The sequence below is a fragment of the Pteropus medius genome, unplaced genomic scaffold, assembly GCF_902729225.1.
Source record: "Pteropus medius unplaced genomic scaffold, Ma_sr-lr_union100, whole genome shotgun sequence".
Lineage (NCBI taxonomy): Eukaryota > Metazoa > Chordata > Mammalia > Chiroptera > Pteropodidae > Pteropus > Pteropus medius.
This window is the reverse complement of record NW_024346667.1, coordinates 26,613,783-26,631,736: the sequence shown is the minus strand read 5'-3', so window position 1 is coordinate 26,631,736 and position 17,954 is coordinate 26,613,783. Positions and strand designations below refer to the sequence as shown.

At 36.6% G+C, this 17,954-nt stretch overlaps 1 protein-coding gene across 6 annotated transcripts in view; it reads right to left on the bottom strand.

Annotated features, from left to right (window-relative positions):
• The window catches only part of KLHL2 (kelch like family member 2), a 78,037-nt gene that overhangs the window by 36,683 nt on the left and 23,400 nt on the right, over window positions 1-17,954 (bottom strand). For 4 of the 6 annotated variants that reach the window (XM_039876308.1, XM_039876310.1, XM_039876307.1 and 1 more), the window contains one exon: window positions 11,658-11,779. The exons of 1 other annotated variant lie outside the window; for it this stretch is intronic. In XM_039876308.1, the coding sequence (XP_039732242.1) occupies window positions 11,658-11,779 (122 nt within the window). Of the gene's footprint in view, window positions 1-11,657; window positions 11,780-14,691; window positions 14,711-17,954 lie in introns of those variants that run through there. One more of the 6 variants, XM_039876311.1, reaches the window with a different exon arrangement.

Below are 17,954 nucleotides of genomic sequence, written 5' to 3'. Positions count from 1 at the left end.
CATCTGGGCCTTAACTAAGCAGTTCAGCTCAGTCCCAATGCGACCTTGGGCACTGCAATTAGTTCCCCAGACCCAGTTCCTGCCACCTGCCCCTTGCTGCCTCCACTGAGGGCCCTTATCTCAGTGTGCCATGCACTGACCAGTTCTCCCAGAGGCTGAGATCCAGCCCCTGGGGCTCCGCCTGGAAGATGCAGAGTGCTTGTTCCCAGGCTCCTCTCCTCCTGTCCCATTCCTCCCGGGATCTCCTGCCTGTCTCAGCTTCCATTCATCAAACAGGGCCTGCCTACCCTAGAGGGCACTCCCTCACTATTCATTTAACAAATACTTATTGAGCTTCATTAAATACCAATCGCCAATTTACATCTAGGGATATAGCAGCTGGACAAATATACCAGCCATCCCAGAGCCCAGATTCTAACAGGTGGTGCTTACACTTAGTATGGGCATGTGCAGTGTCCATCATCCCAGTACTCCTGCCCTTCAAAGTCTAAAGTCCGCAGGCACTGAAGGGCTCAGGAGCTGTAGACATTAATATCCACTCTGCCACTGAGCTCCTACAAAGCCTCAGGGTCAGAATGATTAGTACAAAAAGAAGGGAGAATAGAAACCACACCACAGGCTCTAGAGTCACGAACTCTGGCCTTGAATCCTGAATGGGCGCCATACTAACTGCGACCCCAGAAAATCACTTAGCCAATCTGAGTTGCAATTCTCTGATTTTTTAAAAATACCCTCTGTCCAGGATGCTATAAAAACTAAATGAGGTCAGTACTTGGCAAAGTGACTAGAAGATAGGCAGCCTCTCAAATGAATATTTTATTTCTACTATCAGCAGAATTAATTCATTTAATCTCTTCTTTAGTTCCTCATCTCAAGAATTAGTACAAATCAAAAAACATGTCTTAGTCTCCTGACTAACTGAGCATGCATTTTACTTTTAGAGATCAAAATTTCCTTCTGTATCTCCATTGGATAATCCAGGATTCTTCCTTTCCACAACCTCAGAATTTCATGAGTAACTAAAGAACAGATTAACAGACTATCACTAACTGACTCCACATCTACCTTCCAAAAGTAGAATTTAAACTAATAGAGCACGATGGTAAGATTGAGAAATCAAACCACTGTCTAAAGAACTTGGGACCAACAAGTACCTTCAGTAGGACTCAAAAGTATTTTTTGAAAAATTAAAATACAAAACAAGCTAGTTTAAGGGACCAAGAGTATCAGTTAACTCATAGAACAGAGGTAAGATGACGCAAGGGACACCTCTGGCTTTTCAAAGGTGCTACATGGATATGATATAGTTATAACTTAGATGATAATCAGTGGATTAACTGACAAATATATTTGTCAAAATAATTTATCTTCCTTGTCTCCTTTTTTTTTGGCAGCCATTCCCTAAGTAATCCAAACAGTTCCCTGGGCCACTGTATTTATTACATACAACTCCCTCCTCCTCCCTCCTCCTCCTCCTCCTCCTCCTCCTCCTCCTTTCCTCTATTCTCTCTTCCTCTTGCCTTTTCCTCTATACCTGATCCTTTTTTCATCTTTCTAAATCGATTTATATTATTCAGGTTACCAAGTTTATTCCAATGTAGGTTTTTTCAAGGCTGAAGAGGCTGCAAATAATTTTTTTTATTTTTATTTTTATACTTCTTAAATATAATGCTAAAACACAAAGGCACACATGCGTGGACACACACATAAACACACACTCATACATGTAACACACTCTTACTTCTTGGACAAATAGCTCTTTTCCAGTTGCATGTTACTTTTCACCTGAAATTATTTTATGTTCTCTCCTCCCAACCTTGTCTGTAATCAATATTCATAAACTATTTCTCAAATTTGTTTCTCAAAGCTTCAGCCTGACATGAAAAAGAGATTATAAGATAAGATCAAATTATTGCTGGAGAATAAAAAGTAAGAAAATGCATAATAGGAAAGCACAGGTTAATAATATTAATGATGATATCACATTTAATAGGCAATTAAATAACATCATCCATCTTACTGATGCCTCTCCCCGACCCCAGCTAGAGCTTAATCATAGAATGTGGTGTTCTCAACGATCCTTATCAAAGTGCATTAAGTTTTATTAATAACAGCCAAAAACTTTTAAAACACATATCCATCAACACACTATACTGCAGTCAATCCAAACAATGGAACTCTCAGCAATAAAGATCTACTGAAACATGCTGCAGCACAGATGACTCTCCCAAGGGTTATGCTGTGCCAAAGAAGTCGACCTCAAAAGAATACATTCTGTATGATCTCACTCATATGAAGTTCGACAACAGGTAAAACTAATCTATAATAGTAGAAATATTAGTAATTGCCTGGAGTCAGGGGTAAGGGATTTTTTGGGGAAGAGCTTGAAGTTATAAATACTTAATATTTTGATTTGGGTGTGGTTTAATGGGTGTATGCAATTGTTAAAACTTAGTAAACTGGACAGTTAAGATCTATGGTATGTAAATTATACCATACTTGGGGTGGGGGAGGAATGCTTTAAGCCCACACTAAGAGATTAACCAGAGGTCAGTGGAAAGCATGCATAAATTATGAAACATTTTTTTTAATGGAATATAATTCTAGCTGATGGAATCCAAAAAAAATCAAACGCATTTACATGACCAAATTTCTACAGAAGCATTAATAAAGTTAATTTTAAAACAGCAGCTTGTGAATACATGTTATAAAGTTTTCACAAATTATGTTTCCTAGGTAAAGGCACGAGTATCCTTAAACCAGATGATCTTCAGAAGCACACTAATTTTACTAACCCGACAAGAGGATTAAGACGAGGTCCAAAAGGTAATAGTATTTTTTAAAATTATATGTCAATAATGCTAGGGTTTATACAACCTTTGGATGACCTCAAAGCAAATATGACAGAACCACAGATTGTTTAAAACCTGTAGACTCTCCCCACCTAAACTGGTTTCGACAGAGGGACCCTGAACACTGACAGCAAGCCTGATACAAATGTGCTGTCCCACTCAGGCTCCATACCTAAACATCAGGCCACGACCAAAAAACCAGGGAAAAAATCCATCTAATAAGGACTTTGTTGTATTTCTAAATTTTCTCATCCCTGCTCAAATTACTACCATGTTGCTACAATATGTTATATCATAATCAGGACAGAGTCATTTTTTTGTTCATCAATAAATGCCTTTTATGTACCACATAAAGGTACTTAAATATGAACTGCAAAAATGACTCAACTGTATGGATACCTTCAAGATTATAGTTTAATACTATAAAACCACTAGTAACTTAATTGTTAATGCTTCTGGAGTACCTAGCTTTTCTCCAAACAAGAACTTAAAACACTTCAGTTTAATGTCCATCTAGTTTTATAAGATGTTCTTATAATAAGCTTCTAGATTTTCTCAAACTAGCTGATCTCAATGGTTTCTTCCATACTCATTTTACATAATAAGCTTCTCATCTGTTCTGTACTCCTAACTTATGTAGAGTAAAAGATCATTTTACCTGGCATGATTGGAGAATGCATGGTCTCACAGTCAAATATTTTGATTAAAATTATGAAGGATACCAACTTCAGACTTAAAATATAATAAAATAGAATTAACATCAATATTATAAAAAAATTAAAATTTTATAGTAATTAACAAAAAATTAATAATTTTGTGTCTCTGGATAATAGTAATAAACTTAAATTATTCCTATCTCAGTAAACTGATCAAATGCCAGGTTAACAGATTTCTGCGTATTAGAACATCAGATAAATTCATTTCAGTGATAGGCTTTTCTACTGCTGTACCATAAATAACCACTAATCCTGAAGATTTGATTCAAGGCATTTTATTTTATTTTATTTTTTTGAGTTCTAACCTGTGTATTCCAAGCACATAATCTGCTAAATCCTTTTACTCACAGAGGACTCATTCTATATTATGAGTTAAAGAACGTGAATGGACAAACAATAAACCTTCCTCAGACGCTGGTGGGAGAAAATACCACTTCTCTTCCAGCCACCACATGTCAAACCAATGGAAAAGGCTGTTAGAAATCAAAGATATAAAACAGTGCTGAAATCACCAGAGTGCTGGCTCCACACCAACCCCAAAACACAAGACTTATTGGATGGAGAAAAATCAATAACAAATTAAGAATCTCTTTTTTGGGGGGGCAGAGGGAGGGGGGTAAGAAATATGTATCCTGATTCAGAATACAAAGAGTGGGGAAAAGGTTACATGAGCCATTTTTTTACCCAGTGATCCCAACCTCAATGAGTTCTTTTTCCTCATGGCCTCAAAGCTTTTCTTTTATTACTTCTCCATTTCTTATTTCTGATCAACATTCATAGAGAACTTTAATATTTTTTACGAGATTTAACTGGTATCTTTTATAGCATTTCTGTAAGGTTTCAAAGCATTATTAGCTTCATTTAATAGCTGAAAAACATAGGGAAAGGTTAATGTCTTAAGGCCATTCTTGAAGTCAACAGTAAATTCAAGATTTGAGCTCTAAATTCTAACATGATAAGAGCCAGAGTCCACTGGCCCAGGAAGTTTTCTAGCACAGAGCCAATCCGAGGGCTCTTTTTTATTTTCTGAGTTGTTCAACAGTAATCTAAACATACAGCATTCTCATACAAGTAATTAACACGATTTTACCCTAAGACGCTACTAAAAAGATTTACAAAACCGTACAGTAGATGCTTTTGTTCAGCTTGAAGACTGGGCTTCTACTGAACTCCTCTGGTACTTGGGCAATTTCTAAATGTGTGGTCAAGAATGGAAAATGGTTATTCTATCAAGATAACTCAAGGGCAGATCTGGAATGAGACTGCAGCTAAGCTTAAAACATAGTTAAATATATAATTATAATATCTATCAGAAGAAATTATTTTTAAACTAAGGTGCAAATGGTCCATATTATTCAATTTCCCAGGGAAACAGATGAGAATTCAAAATACTAGAGCCCCCTGCCCTCTAGTTGAGAAAGCTAGCCTCAAAGAGCCATTGTGGTTGGTAGAGTTTGTCACATTGGTGCTGAAGGGCAGAAAAAGACAACTACCAGATTATAAAATGTTCAGAATGTATTTACCTGAAGAGCAGTTACTGTCAGTTTTTCCGGTATCGCACAAGGTAGAGAAACACTGGATTTGACAGCACTCAATCAATGTTCTGATCACTAGAAATGAATGTTTTATAGTGGGATGGCAGTTCATTAGGGCCCTCCCTTTATGCGTTTGAAGCAAGCCCCCCTTCTCAGTGATTGCATGCTCACCAAACGATCCTCTGGTCACTAATTTTATCTCTTAGGTACCTAGATCTTGGGAATGATGCACATTGGATAATGCACACATATAGAGTCACAAGAAACACTTATCACCCTGTAATGATAACAAGCTATAAATAAGGCTCTCAAGACAAGGGCCCTGCCTATCTTGCTTGATACTGTATCACTAGGGCTAGAACACTGCCTGGCATGTAATAGATGCTCCATTAATTTTTAATGGGCTATTACTGAAAAGTAGAATTCATCAGGATCAATACCAGCAGTGGAAAATTGAGCAAGCTCGACAGCGTAGAAGTAGGAAAGGGGAAGAGCAAGCCAAGTACAAAAAGGCCTTTCCTGGCCTATCCTGCTCTGGTCACAGATCTTAAAAGCCTTAGGTCTTCAAGTTCAGCCCATTCTGTCCTAAACTAATCCTGACCAAGACTGCCAAGTTCATTAGGAGTTTAATCGGTGTTTAGGGTCTGTCATTAATCTTGTTGCCCTAAATGTGCTGTGCTCCCCAAAACACCCTCATGCCTACCAGAACACACTATGAGCCCTAACACTCCACAGGACTGAATATAGGCCCAGATCCTGGCTTTGCTGTCCAGTTCCCTAATGTGGAGGAATACAATCCCAATTACAATTCCTGGCCCTTACCAAGTCTCTTTCTAGACAAGCCAGAACACAAGAGCTGTAGGTTTGAGTGACCGGTTCACTCAGTGCAGCTCTTCCTGGATCAGAGACACTGCCATCAGCCTAACAGCAGGAACAACCACCACCACCGCCACTACCACCACCAAATACCACCATTACCACCTATACCACCATGAGACCCCCACTGCCACGCCCCCTCCAGCACCTCATTCAAACCTAAATTCATCACTTGTCCTTGAACATTTTGCTTTGAACTGCATGCTACCCTTAGTTTAAAATATAATTACTGAGTGCTTGCTCCCCCATATCAGCGTCCCTATTCCTGGCCCCATTCATTTCTGACTCAAGCCTCAATTCTCACCAGGCTTTTAGTGAGGTCCCAACACATCACCTCTACATGATCCAGTTATCTAATGACTGATGTTCCACAAATTCTTAGAAAAGAAGGAACAGAATTAACCCCTTTTACAGACAAGAAACTGAGGCTCCGCGAAGTTCAAGAATTTGGACAAGGTCACATGGTACTTACATGGCAAATCCAGGCTAAGTCTATATTTATTATGCTTTGTTGATGTTTTGTAGTACTTCGCAGGTACTAATGTCTATTCAACTGCTAGTGTGTCTTCAGAATCTATTTTCAGATTAATATCCATCTAATGGGAAGCTCATTTCAATGTTTATCTACACAATGCAGAAATATACTCAGCAAAAGCACTCTTTACAAACTCTGCTTAACCTACTCATCTGATTAATCAACTCTCCCCACGCACTCCACTAACTGTGCTCTCTAACATGCTTGCACACTTCTGTCCCTCTGGCTGAGGTACATTTTATCAACTCATACATGTAGGATTTGCTCTCAAATCTGTTTATGACACTTGCACTTGTTACTGAAACTACATAATTTAAATAAATATATGTAATCTAATGAAATGTGAATGTAAAAAGTTCTATGAAAACTAAGTTGACTGCTTTAGAATCACTTGACCAATGTGTTAATGCAAAAAGATTTTTTTTTTTTTAACCAAATCAGACATGGGAGGAATTTGAAAAAGAAATTGTATAATTTGAAGACGACTTTGCACTGAGATTTCTTTTCAAGTATCTCAGTTCTTCCTGCACTTAAGAAAAATGCAAAATTAGAATTGATGCATCATTATGGTGTGGCACGTACAAGGAAGAGCACGCGGCTCTCCAAGCAACTGACCATATTTAGTTCTACAGCAAAAGACTGACATACAATTGTACAGTTACATGTTTCAGGTTAAAATAAAATTTTAGGAGATACAGTACCTATTTTTTTTAATGGTTTCTCCACTTGAACAGGCTTTTCTGATTAAGTAGTCAATCATATCAACAGGCCTCCTACCGTGTAAGCCCCGCCCTGTGTAACACCATCTGCTCAGGAACGCCTCATGGGTAAAACGCTGTACAACATACTGCTAATACTTCCTGTCTAAAACAAACAAAAACAACCTGCCCTACACCACCAACTAGATGGACATACTATGTCGAATTTTCTATTGTACTGAGATTGTGTTAAACACTCTGGTGGGTTCGTTACCAATAATTAATTTTAACTGTCTCCTGAAAAACTCTCATTTAAATTCTGTTCAATCTAAAAGGATGAGATTTTCTACCACAAATAATTTCAATTTATACAATATATGTTTCAGAACTGTGTAAAACCTGTCCATTCAATATGATCAGATGCTTATTAATATCTTTGGAGATGTTAAAAGGTGTGGTATAGATGGAACCTGTGGGTGAACACTCATTAATTTGGGAATAAGAGCATTTATTTACATTTGGCACTGTCTATTAACATCTTTAACTTTGTTTTTCACACTTACCTCAAATGAAAAGTCTTACCTACTTTTAGCAAGCCAAAACAAATACCCAAAAGCTGAGAAGTCAAAACGCATGTAACAAAACCACAAATTTAGCAATGAAATAAATGTTTAAAAAAAATAAAGATCTTTTAGGATTCTCCAAAAATGGTAATTGACACATCAAATGAAGAAGAGGAAACCTTCAATAACTTTTGGATGATGAAAAAAATATTTTTCAGTTATAAAGGTATTTTAATTTTTTAATTTATAAGCTCTCTTTTTAAGCAACAGTGGTTAATGACAACTTAATAGTTGCTGTATAAGGTTAGAACTAATTAATCTTCCTGAGCTTCCTCATTTGCAAAATGGAGTAATATCTATCTAATATGATGAATATCAAATGAGACATATGTAAAATGTCCAGCACACAGCTAACAATAAACCCATGTGAAACCCTTCAGATCATATATAAAGCCAAATATTCTTAATAGTGGAAGAGTTGAGGGAGACAAAGTACATGAATTCTCTGAAAATGCATGCAAAACTGTATGCATATATACTTATGTGCATTTTACTTGGATTTTTCATCAGATCCTCAAAGGAGTCCATCACCCTAAAAAGCATAAAAGCCTATTTTAAATTAGCCTTTGGCTTTATTTCTTCTGTTCCCAGATTTATAGGGCTTATAAACTTTTATTGGAATCTCTAGATACAAGCTAAATTTAAATTAACAACAACAAAAGTTCAATTAAAAACATGGTTATGGCAAGACATGTATTCTCCTTTTATTTCTCTTTTAAAAAAATAAACTTAAATTCATTTGGCTCAAATTATTCGCCAACCTTGCCATAAATTAAAAACAAAAAAACAAAAAAACAAAACCCAAACTCAAAACTAAATTTTAAAAACCTAAACGAGAAAACAATAGCAACACACACACACACACACACACACATACCCCTCTCTCTCTCTCTCTCTCTCTCTCAGGGAAACCCTTAACCAAGAAGTAAAGCCCTATTACTTTTATAGTGAAGTAACAATTGTTCCTTCTTTGGAGTTAATTTTTCAAATTACTTCATTCTCTCATTCTGACTCAAAGTTAGCATCCATATATATACAAAATATATAAATATACATGTTTATATACATGTTATATATTTGGAGTTAATTTTTTATATACATGTTATATATTTGGAGTTAATTTTTCAAATTACTTCATTCTCTCATTCTGACTCAAAGTTAGTATCCATATATAGATAAAATATATAAATATACATGTTTATATACATGTTATATATTTACATATATACAAATATATCCATATATATAAAATATGCATATATTTTAATCTATATAAAAAGGAGACTGGTATCACAGAAGGGATCTTAAACTAGGAATCAGGGACACCAGGGTTATGGTCCTGCTCTGTCACTAACTCTAACACAGCTGGACCTAATAAGCTTTCTATGGCACCATGATTCTACATAAAAACATGTGGTCCCCAAATAAAAGACTGACATACCTAATATGCTAAAATTGTACTTTATTACTAAAAACAGAAACTTACAAAAAGGAGGTAACCTGACAAGAGATTTGATTCTAGGTCTAATGAGAAAATATACCTAAAATAATGAAACTTTGAATTACAGACAGTTCTGCCCCCACTGTCAATACTCTCAAGGCAGATAAATTCAGAGTGGGGCTTCCGGTTGGGACCGTTTAAGACTTTAGCTTAACATCATCGGTAAGAATGCCAGAGACCTCCACCACGTTTATTTCTTTAAGGTGAACCTCACTGATAAGACATATTAATGAAGTACAGACTGACAAAAATTCACCAGAGAAAAAGAAAAGTATGGTATGTCTTGATAGGTAGACCTTTATTTTAAATTGATTTTATTTCCAAACTGCCTTTTCCAAAACAAGTATTTTTCAATGGAATATAAAATAAGGCCTTACCTACCAAGATACCCCTATGCTGAAGAGATGTCCCTCTTCCCCCAAAAAAACAACTATATAAATGTTAAGCATTTAATAAGTCTACCAAATACAACTCCTGTTATATTCCTGTAAGAGCAGTACAATATACACAGAAGGCAAATTAGCATGGCAAGAGGTTTTCTGAAAGGCTGTGATGACTAACATTTCAGGACTAGAATGTGATAGTTACTAAAAGAAACATGAGAGGCATTCTCCCAGTTCCTTGCAGGCCAATGTCTCCACCACAAGAACTACTACAAAGAGCATTCAGGGCAGAATTCACACGGTCTAGTCTCTTAGGCCTAAATCATCTTTTGTAATTTCCCCCGCAACGTGGCACCTGTGTGAATCAAAGAAGCCAATCAGTAATTCATTTGTTGAAGGTCAAATATAAGACACAATGAGGCCCAACCATTGTGATGAATAAAAAGAGCAAAAAGAAACCCAAGATTTGGTCTTGTCGAAAACAATGTCCCAGAACCCAGCAAATAGCATTACTGTTCAGAAAAGAACAGAAAGAAATGACATGTTGGTACTGTCATTGCATGACATGTACCAAACACTTTCCTTCATGTTAAAAAAAAAAAGTACACGTAGCATCTGATTCACACCTTTACACAAAACTTCAGTATTAACCAAGGTTTTTCAAATGCCTTATCTCATGAATGGGGCTTCCAAGCGAAGGCTAATGAGGACATCTGGGGAAGACCACCAAAGAGGCCTTATCGAAGCCAGTATTTCACATGTAATAATAGCATGTCTTACCGAGTTAAGGTACAAAAATTTCGGTGTCTAAATTTAAATATTTTGTAACACATTTCAACTAATTATAAGAAACAAAAGATCAAACCCACAATTTTCTGTCTGTGCAAGTAGAATTTAGAGATTATTTCTTAAGAAGTTAGTACTAATTTTCTTTGTGGTCCTCAAAACACAGTTTACCTGTTGGACTGAGTATAAATAAATACAAACTTTTAGATGGCAATTTAGCATAGCTATCAAAAATTAAAACTTGCATGTACCTTTTGATCCACCAATTACATTTTGAGGAATCCATCCCATAAAATTTTTGGATGCAAATATAAAAATGTTCATTCACTGCCGCATTTTTGTAAAGATAAAAAATCATTTATGTTGATTAACATAAAGGATAGCATACAAAATGAGTTGGACTCAAATGTACTGACTTGTAAAGAACTCCTAGATACTTTATTCAGTGAACAAAGCAAGTTGCAGAACAACAGGTATAGCAAAAATATACTTATGTCAAGAAAATGTGTATGTGTGGGCGGGTGTGTGTGTAACTCCACAGAAAATGGTCTAAAAGGATTCACACCCAACAGAGGCTACATTCTAGGGAGGAACTGTGGATTGATGTGTGTAGGCTGGCGTAGGCGTGAAGGGAAAGGTAATTTTAAAGAATGATTTTCACTTTCTACTCCACAGACATCTATATCATTTAAATACTACATAACATATAAAACATCTATTCTTTATGGAAAGTAAGAAAGATGCAATGTCGAATTTTTAGCTAAACTCTAGAAGCACTTAAAGAGGAGGCTAAAATAATAAAAGAAGTAAGGGCTGTTTGTTAGTAGTCAAAAACATCCTTTGTAGACTTTAATAAAGACAGATGTGTGCAGTATCAATCAGTAGTTATAAATGCATATGACAGTGTTTTCATAAAAGAACGAGCATCAGAGAACTAAAAGATTTATATCTTAAAATTTTTAGAATATAAAAGGTTCTGAAATCAGAAGCATTATTAAACAGATATAATCATTCTAAACGTCTCTTAGAAATACAGTTTTAACAACGAATTCTATTACTCTGGTACACAACATACACTGAGTGGGTATGCTCTTTTGATTTAAAAAACTGGCACGTATAAAGCAGTAGACGGTATGAGGTGTTTTCTCTTACCTGTACATTTTCTTCTGTAACCTGGATTTCTGCAGTGTAAACATAATCAATTAGCATCCTCAGGGTCCAGCCATCTACCTCTTTTATTCGAACTCTCTTTGCTCGGCTCTCACTCATTTCACCTAAAACACAAAGGAGTAAGAGTGACGCTACAGCAAGACACTGCTGTGGAAGTACCAAGGCCAAGACAGACTGGTCCATTTTCTTATCACTAACTGTATTCAATAGGCAACATGATCAGCCACTTTTTTGCAGGCCTAAAACATTCCCCCACCTCCCCTGAAAGTTTACCTGAGAAAACCGTAAAATGTACTTTTGCTGTCACCTATACCTGAAAATCACATCACAACAATGAACATGCCACGTATCCAACTGCACGTACTATATAGTACTTGTGGCATTATAGGATCGGTACCCAATGCTGTCCATGCTTCTGAGCAATCTGTTTTCTTTTTGAATTTCTACTCACGACTAGAAGAGTCACAGTGTCAACCCCCTTTGGCTAACAGCAATGAGCATTTGCTGAAAAGGACCCATTTGCTTAGCAGCATCCATTCGACAAGCACAACCAGGGCCTGCCGTGAATGTGTGTGGCCTGCACTGGACACAGGGAGCTCTGCCCTCGGTAGGGAGGACCCAACTCTAATGCAGGAAACCATGAGAACACAAATTACATGAGAGGCTGAGAGAATTCAAGACAAAAGAGGGATTAGAACAGGGTTAGTCAAAGGCAAAGATTTGTTCCAGAGACCAAACCTAGACCAAACCTGTTCCTGTCTGGCATGTGTGGTAACTTCATCCTGAAGTCATTTCCAAGCCGGCATTGATTGCTAAAGCCAGATAGAAACCCTTCTACGTCATTGTCTGCTAAAAAGTGGTCCAAGACCTCTCTCCCAGTACGCACTGAACTAATTAAGCATTCAGGGATTATAAAGAAGATCTCCTCTGTGGAAAGAAACAGAGACGCAGAAGGGAAGTCCTCTAAACTAAAGGGACTTAGGGAGAGTAAGAAGAAGACTTATGTGTGACCAAGAAAATGACCCGAGACAAGAAAAGACATAAGCAATCAAATGGTGGAGAAATAAAATTTCAATTAAAAATAACAAGGGCTGTCTAAACACAATGTTGAGTGCTATGGGGCACCTTAGCAAAAAGATTTGATTCTAGATTTCAACAGGTTTTAAAGATAAAAGCAGCAGGGAAAACAATGCTCCCATCCCTCGCCTTCACCTTAATCGGGCATCTCCTGTTAAAAAAGAAACACGAGAGCCTCAAGACTTCTTGAAAATTCATTTCTTTTTCAAATACAGTGCACTGCCAATGGCCATAACTATCAGAAAAGCCGATGGGAATTCATAATTACACAAAGTTCCTTTACAAACGCAAACCCTAGGAGGAAAGAAAGAATAACAATGATGTAGGTTTAACTGCGTGCTTCCCTGGAGACTATCTTTGACAAGATCTCAGAAAGAAGCTGTTCTCCTAAGAGCTAAAATATCTCAAAACCTACCCTGCTACTTCCCAGGGGAAAAACATTTGTGAGTATTACAAGGGAGAGAGTTAAGAAAAAGGTACATATTCCTATACAGCAGGAAGACAGGGGCCTAGGTTACATGTCTGCTGTTAAGTACGTATTTTTCTCCCTTAAGGAAAAGGGGGAAAAAATGAAGGTTGAGGAACATGGAAAACTAATTCATCTGCATATAAGGCACCTCCCACTATCCCACTCTCTCTGATCTTGTGTATAAACTAGATTCGTATCATCTGGAAGCTCTTTTTTGTGCCAAAAGTAAAGATATTTGGATTCCCATGTGGACTTTTGGAATTAGCACCTCTAATTCATCTATGAGACCGCTGTGATTTGTGAAGCCCTGCAAGACCTGAGGGCACAGGCACAAAGCCATGTGTCTAGTTCGTAAAGGAGTGAATTCACCCCTCAAAATTTAGGCATGACTTAGCATACACAAAACAAAATCTGACTTTAGTTTACATATATGACAGTCCTCTGACAGTTTTTAACATTATAGTTTTTAAAGTATTGCTATAAGATGTACTTTGTTACTTCAGACATTCCTTATGTCATTTTTAATATCATTTCTCTCCCCAGAAAGCTACCTACTTTCAACAAATTCAATGCCAATCATATACTGCTTCAGAAACATTTTAATCTTTATTTTTCCTATTAATTAACAAAAACAGTAACAAAAACAAGCAGCTTGCCATAGATTGCATTAATAGTTTAAAAATTCCAGTAACTGCTAAGAATCAAAACATTAAAGAGAGTTGTAAAAGCTATTTCAATCTAATTCTAGCTGTTTCGTATTATCTTAATTACTGCCCTTTGCTGTGTTCATGGAGGAAATCTTTAAATAGTATGGTCCGATAAGATTTATTTTTGATAATGCATTTTAAAAAGATATCCAATGATACTGTACAGAGTTCATCTTTAACTTTCTGTAGTCTCTCCCTTTGATTAGAGTGTTTTGTTTATGTTTTGATCACACAGAATTCTGAAGCTCTACTAGGATATTCACATGGACACCATCACTGAAAACCTGAGAGTTGCCCTTGACACCTTTGTCTTTATCCACTCATCTAGTCATTAACCCGAGCCTGCAAAATTAATAGTAAATAGATCTCAAGCCAATCCCCTCTCCATTCCTTCCGCCACTGTGCCACTGGGGCTCCCATCACCTCTTGCTAACACCACCACAGTGACCTCCCTAGTCTGGTCTTACCTCCAGATCTGACTATGGAACTCAGAAGTCTGTGGCGGCTCCCAGTCCAGGCATTCAAGCCCCTTCCACATCCACCCCTGCTTCGCTCTCTCCTACTTTCCTCTCCCCTCTCTCTCCTACTTTCAGTCTTAGAATTTATCAAGAAGGAATTTTTCGTAGTTTTCCCCACACACCAAGAAATTTCCTACCTTGATGCCTCTGTTGAGCTTTGTCCCTTTGTCTCCCCATGCCCTCATTCCCCAGGCTGATCCCCACACTCTTCAAAATTCAGCTGGAATCTCTCCAGGTAGCCTTACCTGTTGGGGACCCAAGGCTGGGTTAGGCTCTCACCCTGAATACACCTGGGTACCTGCTGCAAATCCACTCTGTCATAATCCTAGCTAGTTCTCCCCACTTGGGTTCTTGAGCAGGGATGACATCTTTCTTATCTCTGTATCCTGCAATGCCTGACATATGGTAAATACCCAATAAATATTGGTTGGATAAATGAATGACTAGAAGAGTGAAAAATAAAGCAAGTGCCAATTTAAGATGTACCATCTTTACTTAACATAATTAGTGACACTTAAATTAATCTTGAGCATGGATATTCTAGCTATGAAAGATTTTGGTCAACAAACATTTATTAACATCCACTATGCACTCCAGGCTGAGCTAAGCACTTTCACTAACGAATATTGAACCATCTCCACTTTTTGTGAGAAGAGAAATGAAGTCCTCCAAATTGTAAAAGCTTAAGGACATAGGAATAAAAACATGCCTATCTCAAGGACCTTTAATCAGGACTCCTGAAGCCCAGCACAAACTGATAACTTCATTTATTCATTCTAAAGTTCTAAAAAGTGAATAGATTTAAAAGGGAAAACCCTAAGATTCATTTCAATTTTTAAAATCCTATGATTTTAATTTCGGTTATTATTTAGCACTTAAAACATGTGAAAGAAAACAAAAGTATAATACAGAAGCTTTAATATGCTGAAACCCTAAGACGTGAATGACAAATTTATAGTTACAGTTAATAAATAAAATATATTCCATTACTCAAGCTCTACTTGTCACCTTCTCTAATCATTATTTCTCCTTTGTTCAATATTAGTCATGGGTTACAAAGAATCTACTGACACACAGATATTTTCATTTTGGCAAGCTGACCCGTATGCCCCTAGCAGCCACTCTTTATGGTGGTAAAGGTATATAACTCTTCAGTTCTACAACGAATCTAAAGCAAACACGGGAACTGCATTCCTCTGTAGCTTTAGTCTAGTTTGAGGAACTTCTGGAAAAGGTCTCCTAGCTCCTAAAACAGAGAAAAAAAAGAGACAATCCTCCTCCTTCCTTGAGATGTTGGGTCTATTCTGGTAGGCATTCAGGAGGGGAAGCAAACCTTCTAATAAAATTCTTACTGAGGACAGAGGGTGGAGAGACAGAAGGAACCAGATCCCTGATGAAATTCTCAAACTGCAGATGCGATCAAGCCTGGTCCCAGCCCACTTTCCAATTGTGAGAGAATATAATTCCTTACTATTGACACCAGTTTGAGTGAAGTTTTCTGTTAAATGCAGACTAAAACATTCTAACGTATGCTCTTTATGTGCAACGCCCTATTTCATTTCCTTCATGGAAGTCAGTGATATCAGAAATTATTTTTTCTTTACGTTTACTCTCTAACCTCCCCTCCCAGTGAGAATGATGAGTATGGGGAATTGTCTGTCTTGTTCATCTCTATGATCCCCAAAGCCTAAGATAATGCCTACTACACAGAAGATGCTCAATAAACATTCCTTTCATAAATGAAAGCATAAATCGTAGACAAATACAACCATGTATACGACTTTGAAAAAAATTTCACTTCTTAATCATTTAAATGATAATTTATCTTTTCCTATTCTAATTTACCTCACTGAATCATGTTCAATATGACAAAAGAAATCATCAAAAAGCACACACAAAGCTGAAGGAAACTGGACTTTGGGTGGTAAACACACAATAGAATATACAGATGTTAAATTATAATGTATATCTGAAAATTATATAATTGTATTAACCAATGTTACCCAATAAACTTAATTAAAAATATAATAAAAAATAATAAAAAATAATTTTAAAAAAGCACACACAGAAGAGTAGAAATTAAAATTCATTATTTCCCACTAGATTTCATATATGTTAGCTTATGGCCCCAAATAAGCCTCAGATGTATTCGTAAGAGAAATGGGTTTTTAAATGCCATTACTTGTAACAAAAAAGTAATTTACAAATACAAAAGCCCAATTTGACACATTTTTTTCTCAGGTAACAGTTAACTTGGCCCTGCTCTAAACAGGCCCATATTTGGCAAAGTGAAAACCTGTGACTCTGTCACAGAATAGCTTTTCACCTCCCTTCTCTACCCAAATACTTGTAACTACAATGAGTAACAGAATTCTTTTCTAGCTGATATAATTTGAATGAAAAATTCACCTACAACTTATAGGAGATTCAAAACAAGGGCCAAGGAAGAACATCTGCATATTCCCCTTTCCTAAGAAGTGACTCATGGGAAAACAAAAGAAGAGTAGGGTGATGCCCTGTGCCACTGCAGGCACATCTGCTTATCTACTAAGCAAGAGAATGTGAGTATATATGGTATATGATAGAATGGAAACAGGCAAAAATCTACATGTTGGCCTCACTATATATAATAAACATTCACAGAGCTTCAGACCAAGAAAACAGATAAATAATGGACTCATATTCTAGAAATCTTAAATGAATATAGTATGCACACTAAACCACCTAGACCAAATCTCCCTATCTTCTCTACCTAATCTCTACCTAATCTCTGCCAAACTGCTGACTACACAGTGGATTCAGAAGAAGAAAACATACAAAAATTGCTAGATAGGTAAATAGCATCTATTACTAAAGAACCACAAAAATCCAGCCTAATAAGCACATAAAAAGATGCTCAACATCATTAGTCATTAGGGAAGTGTGAATTAAACTTCATTTCACACCCGTTAGAATGACTACAATTTTTTAAAAAGATAGAGAGTAATAAGTGTTGGCGAGAAAGTTGGAGAAATGGAAACCCTTATGCACTGCAGGTGGGAAGGAAAACTGGGGCAGCCACTATGGAAAACAGTACAGTAGTTTTTTAAAAAGTTAAATACAAATTTACCAGATGACCCAGCAATTCCACTCCTATATATCTACCTCCATGAGAAATGAAAATATTTGTCCATGCAAAGAACTGCACAGGAATACTCATAGCAGCATTATTCATAATAGCCAAAACCTGGAAACAACCCAAATGTTCATGAACGAGTGAATGGATAGTCAAAATGTGGTATATTTATACAATGGGATCTATTTAGCAATAAAAAGGAACAAACTGATGATACATACTATTCACGGATAAACTTCAAGAACATTACATAGGAATAAAAGCGTTCTAAAATTGATTTATGATAATGGCAGTATCATTTAGTATATTTACTAAAAATCATTGAACTCTACACTTGAAATGGGTAAATTTTATATAAAATATGGCACAATAAAGTTGTTTTTAAAAAAACCA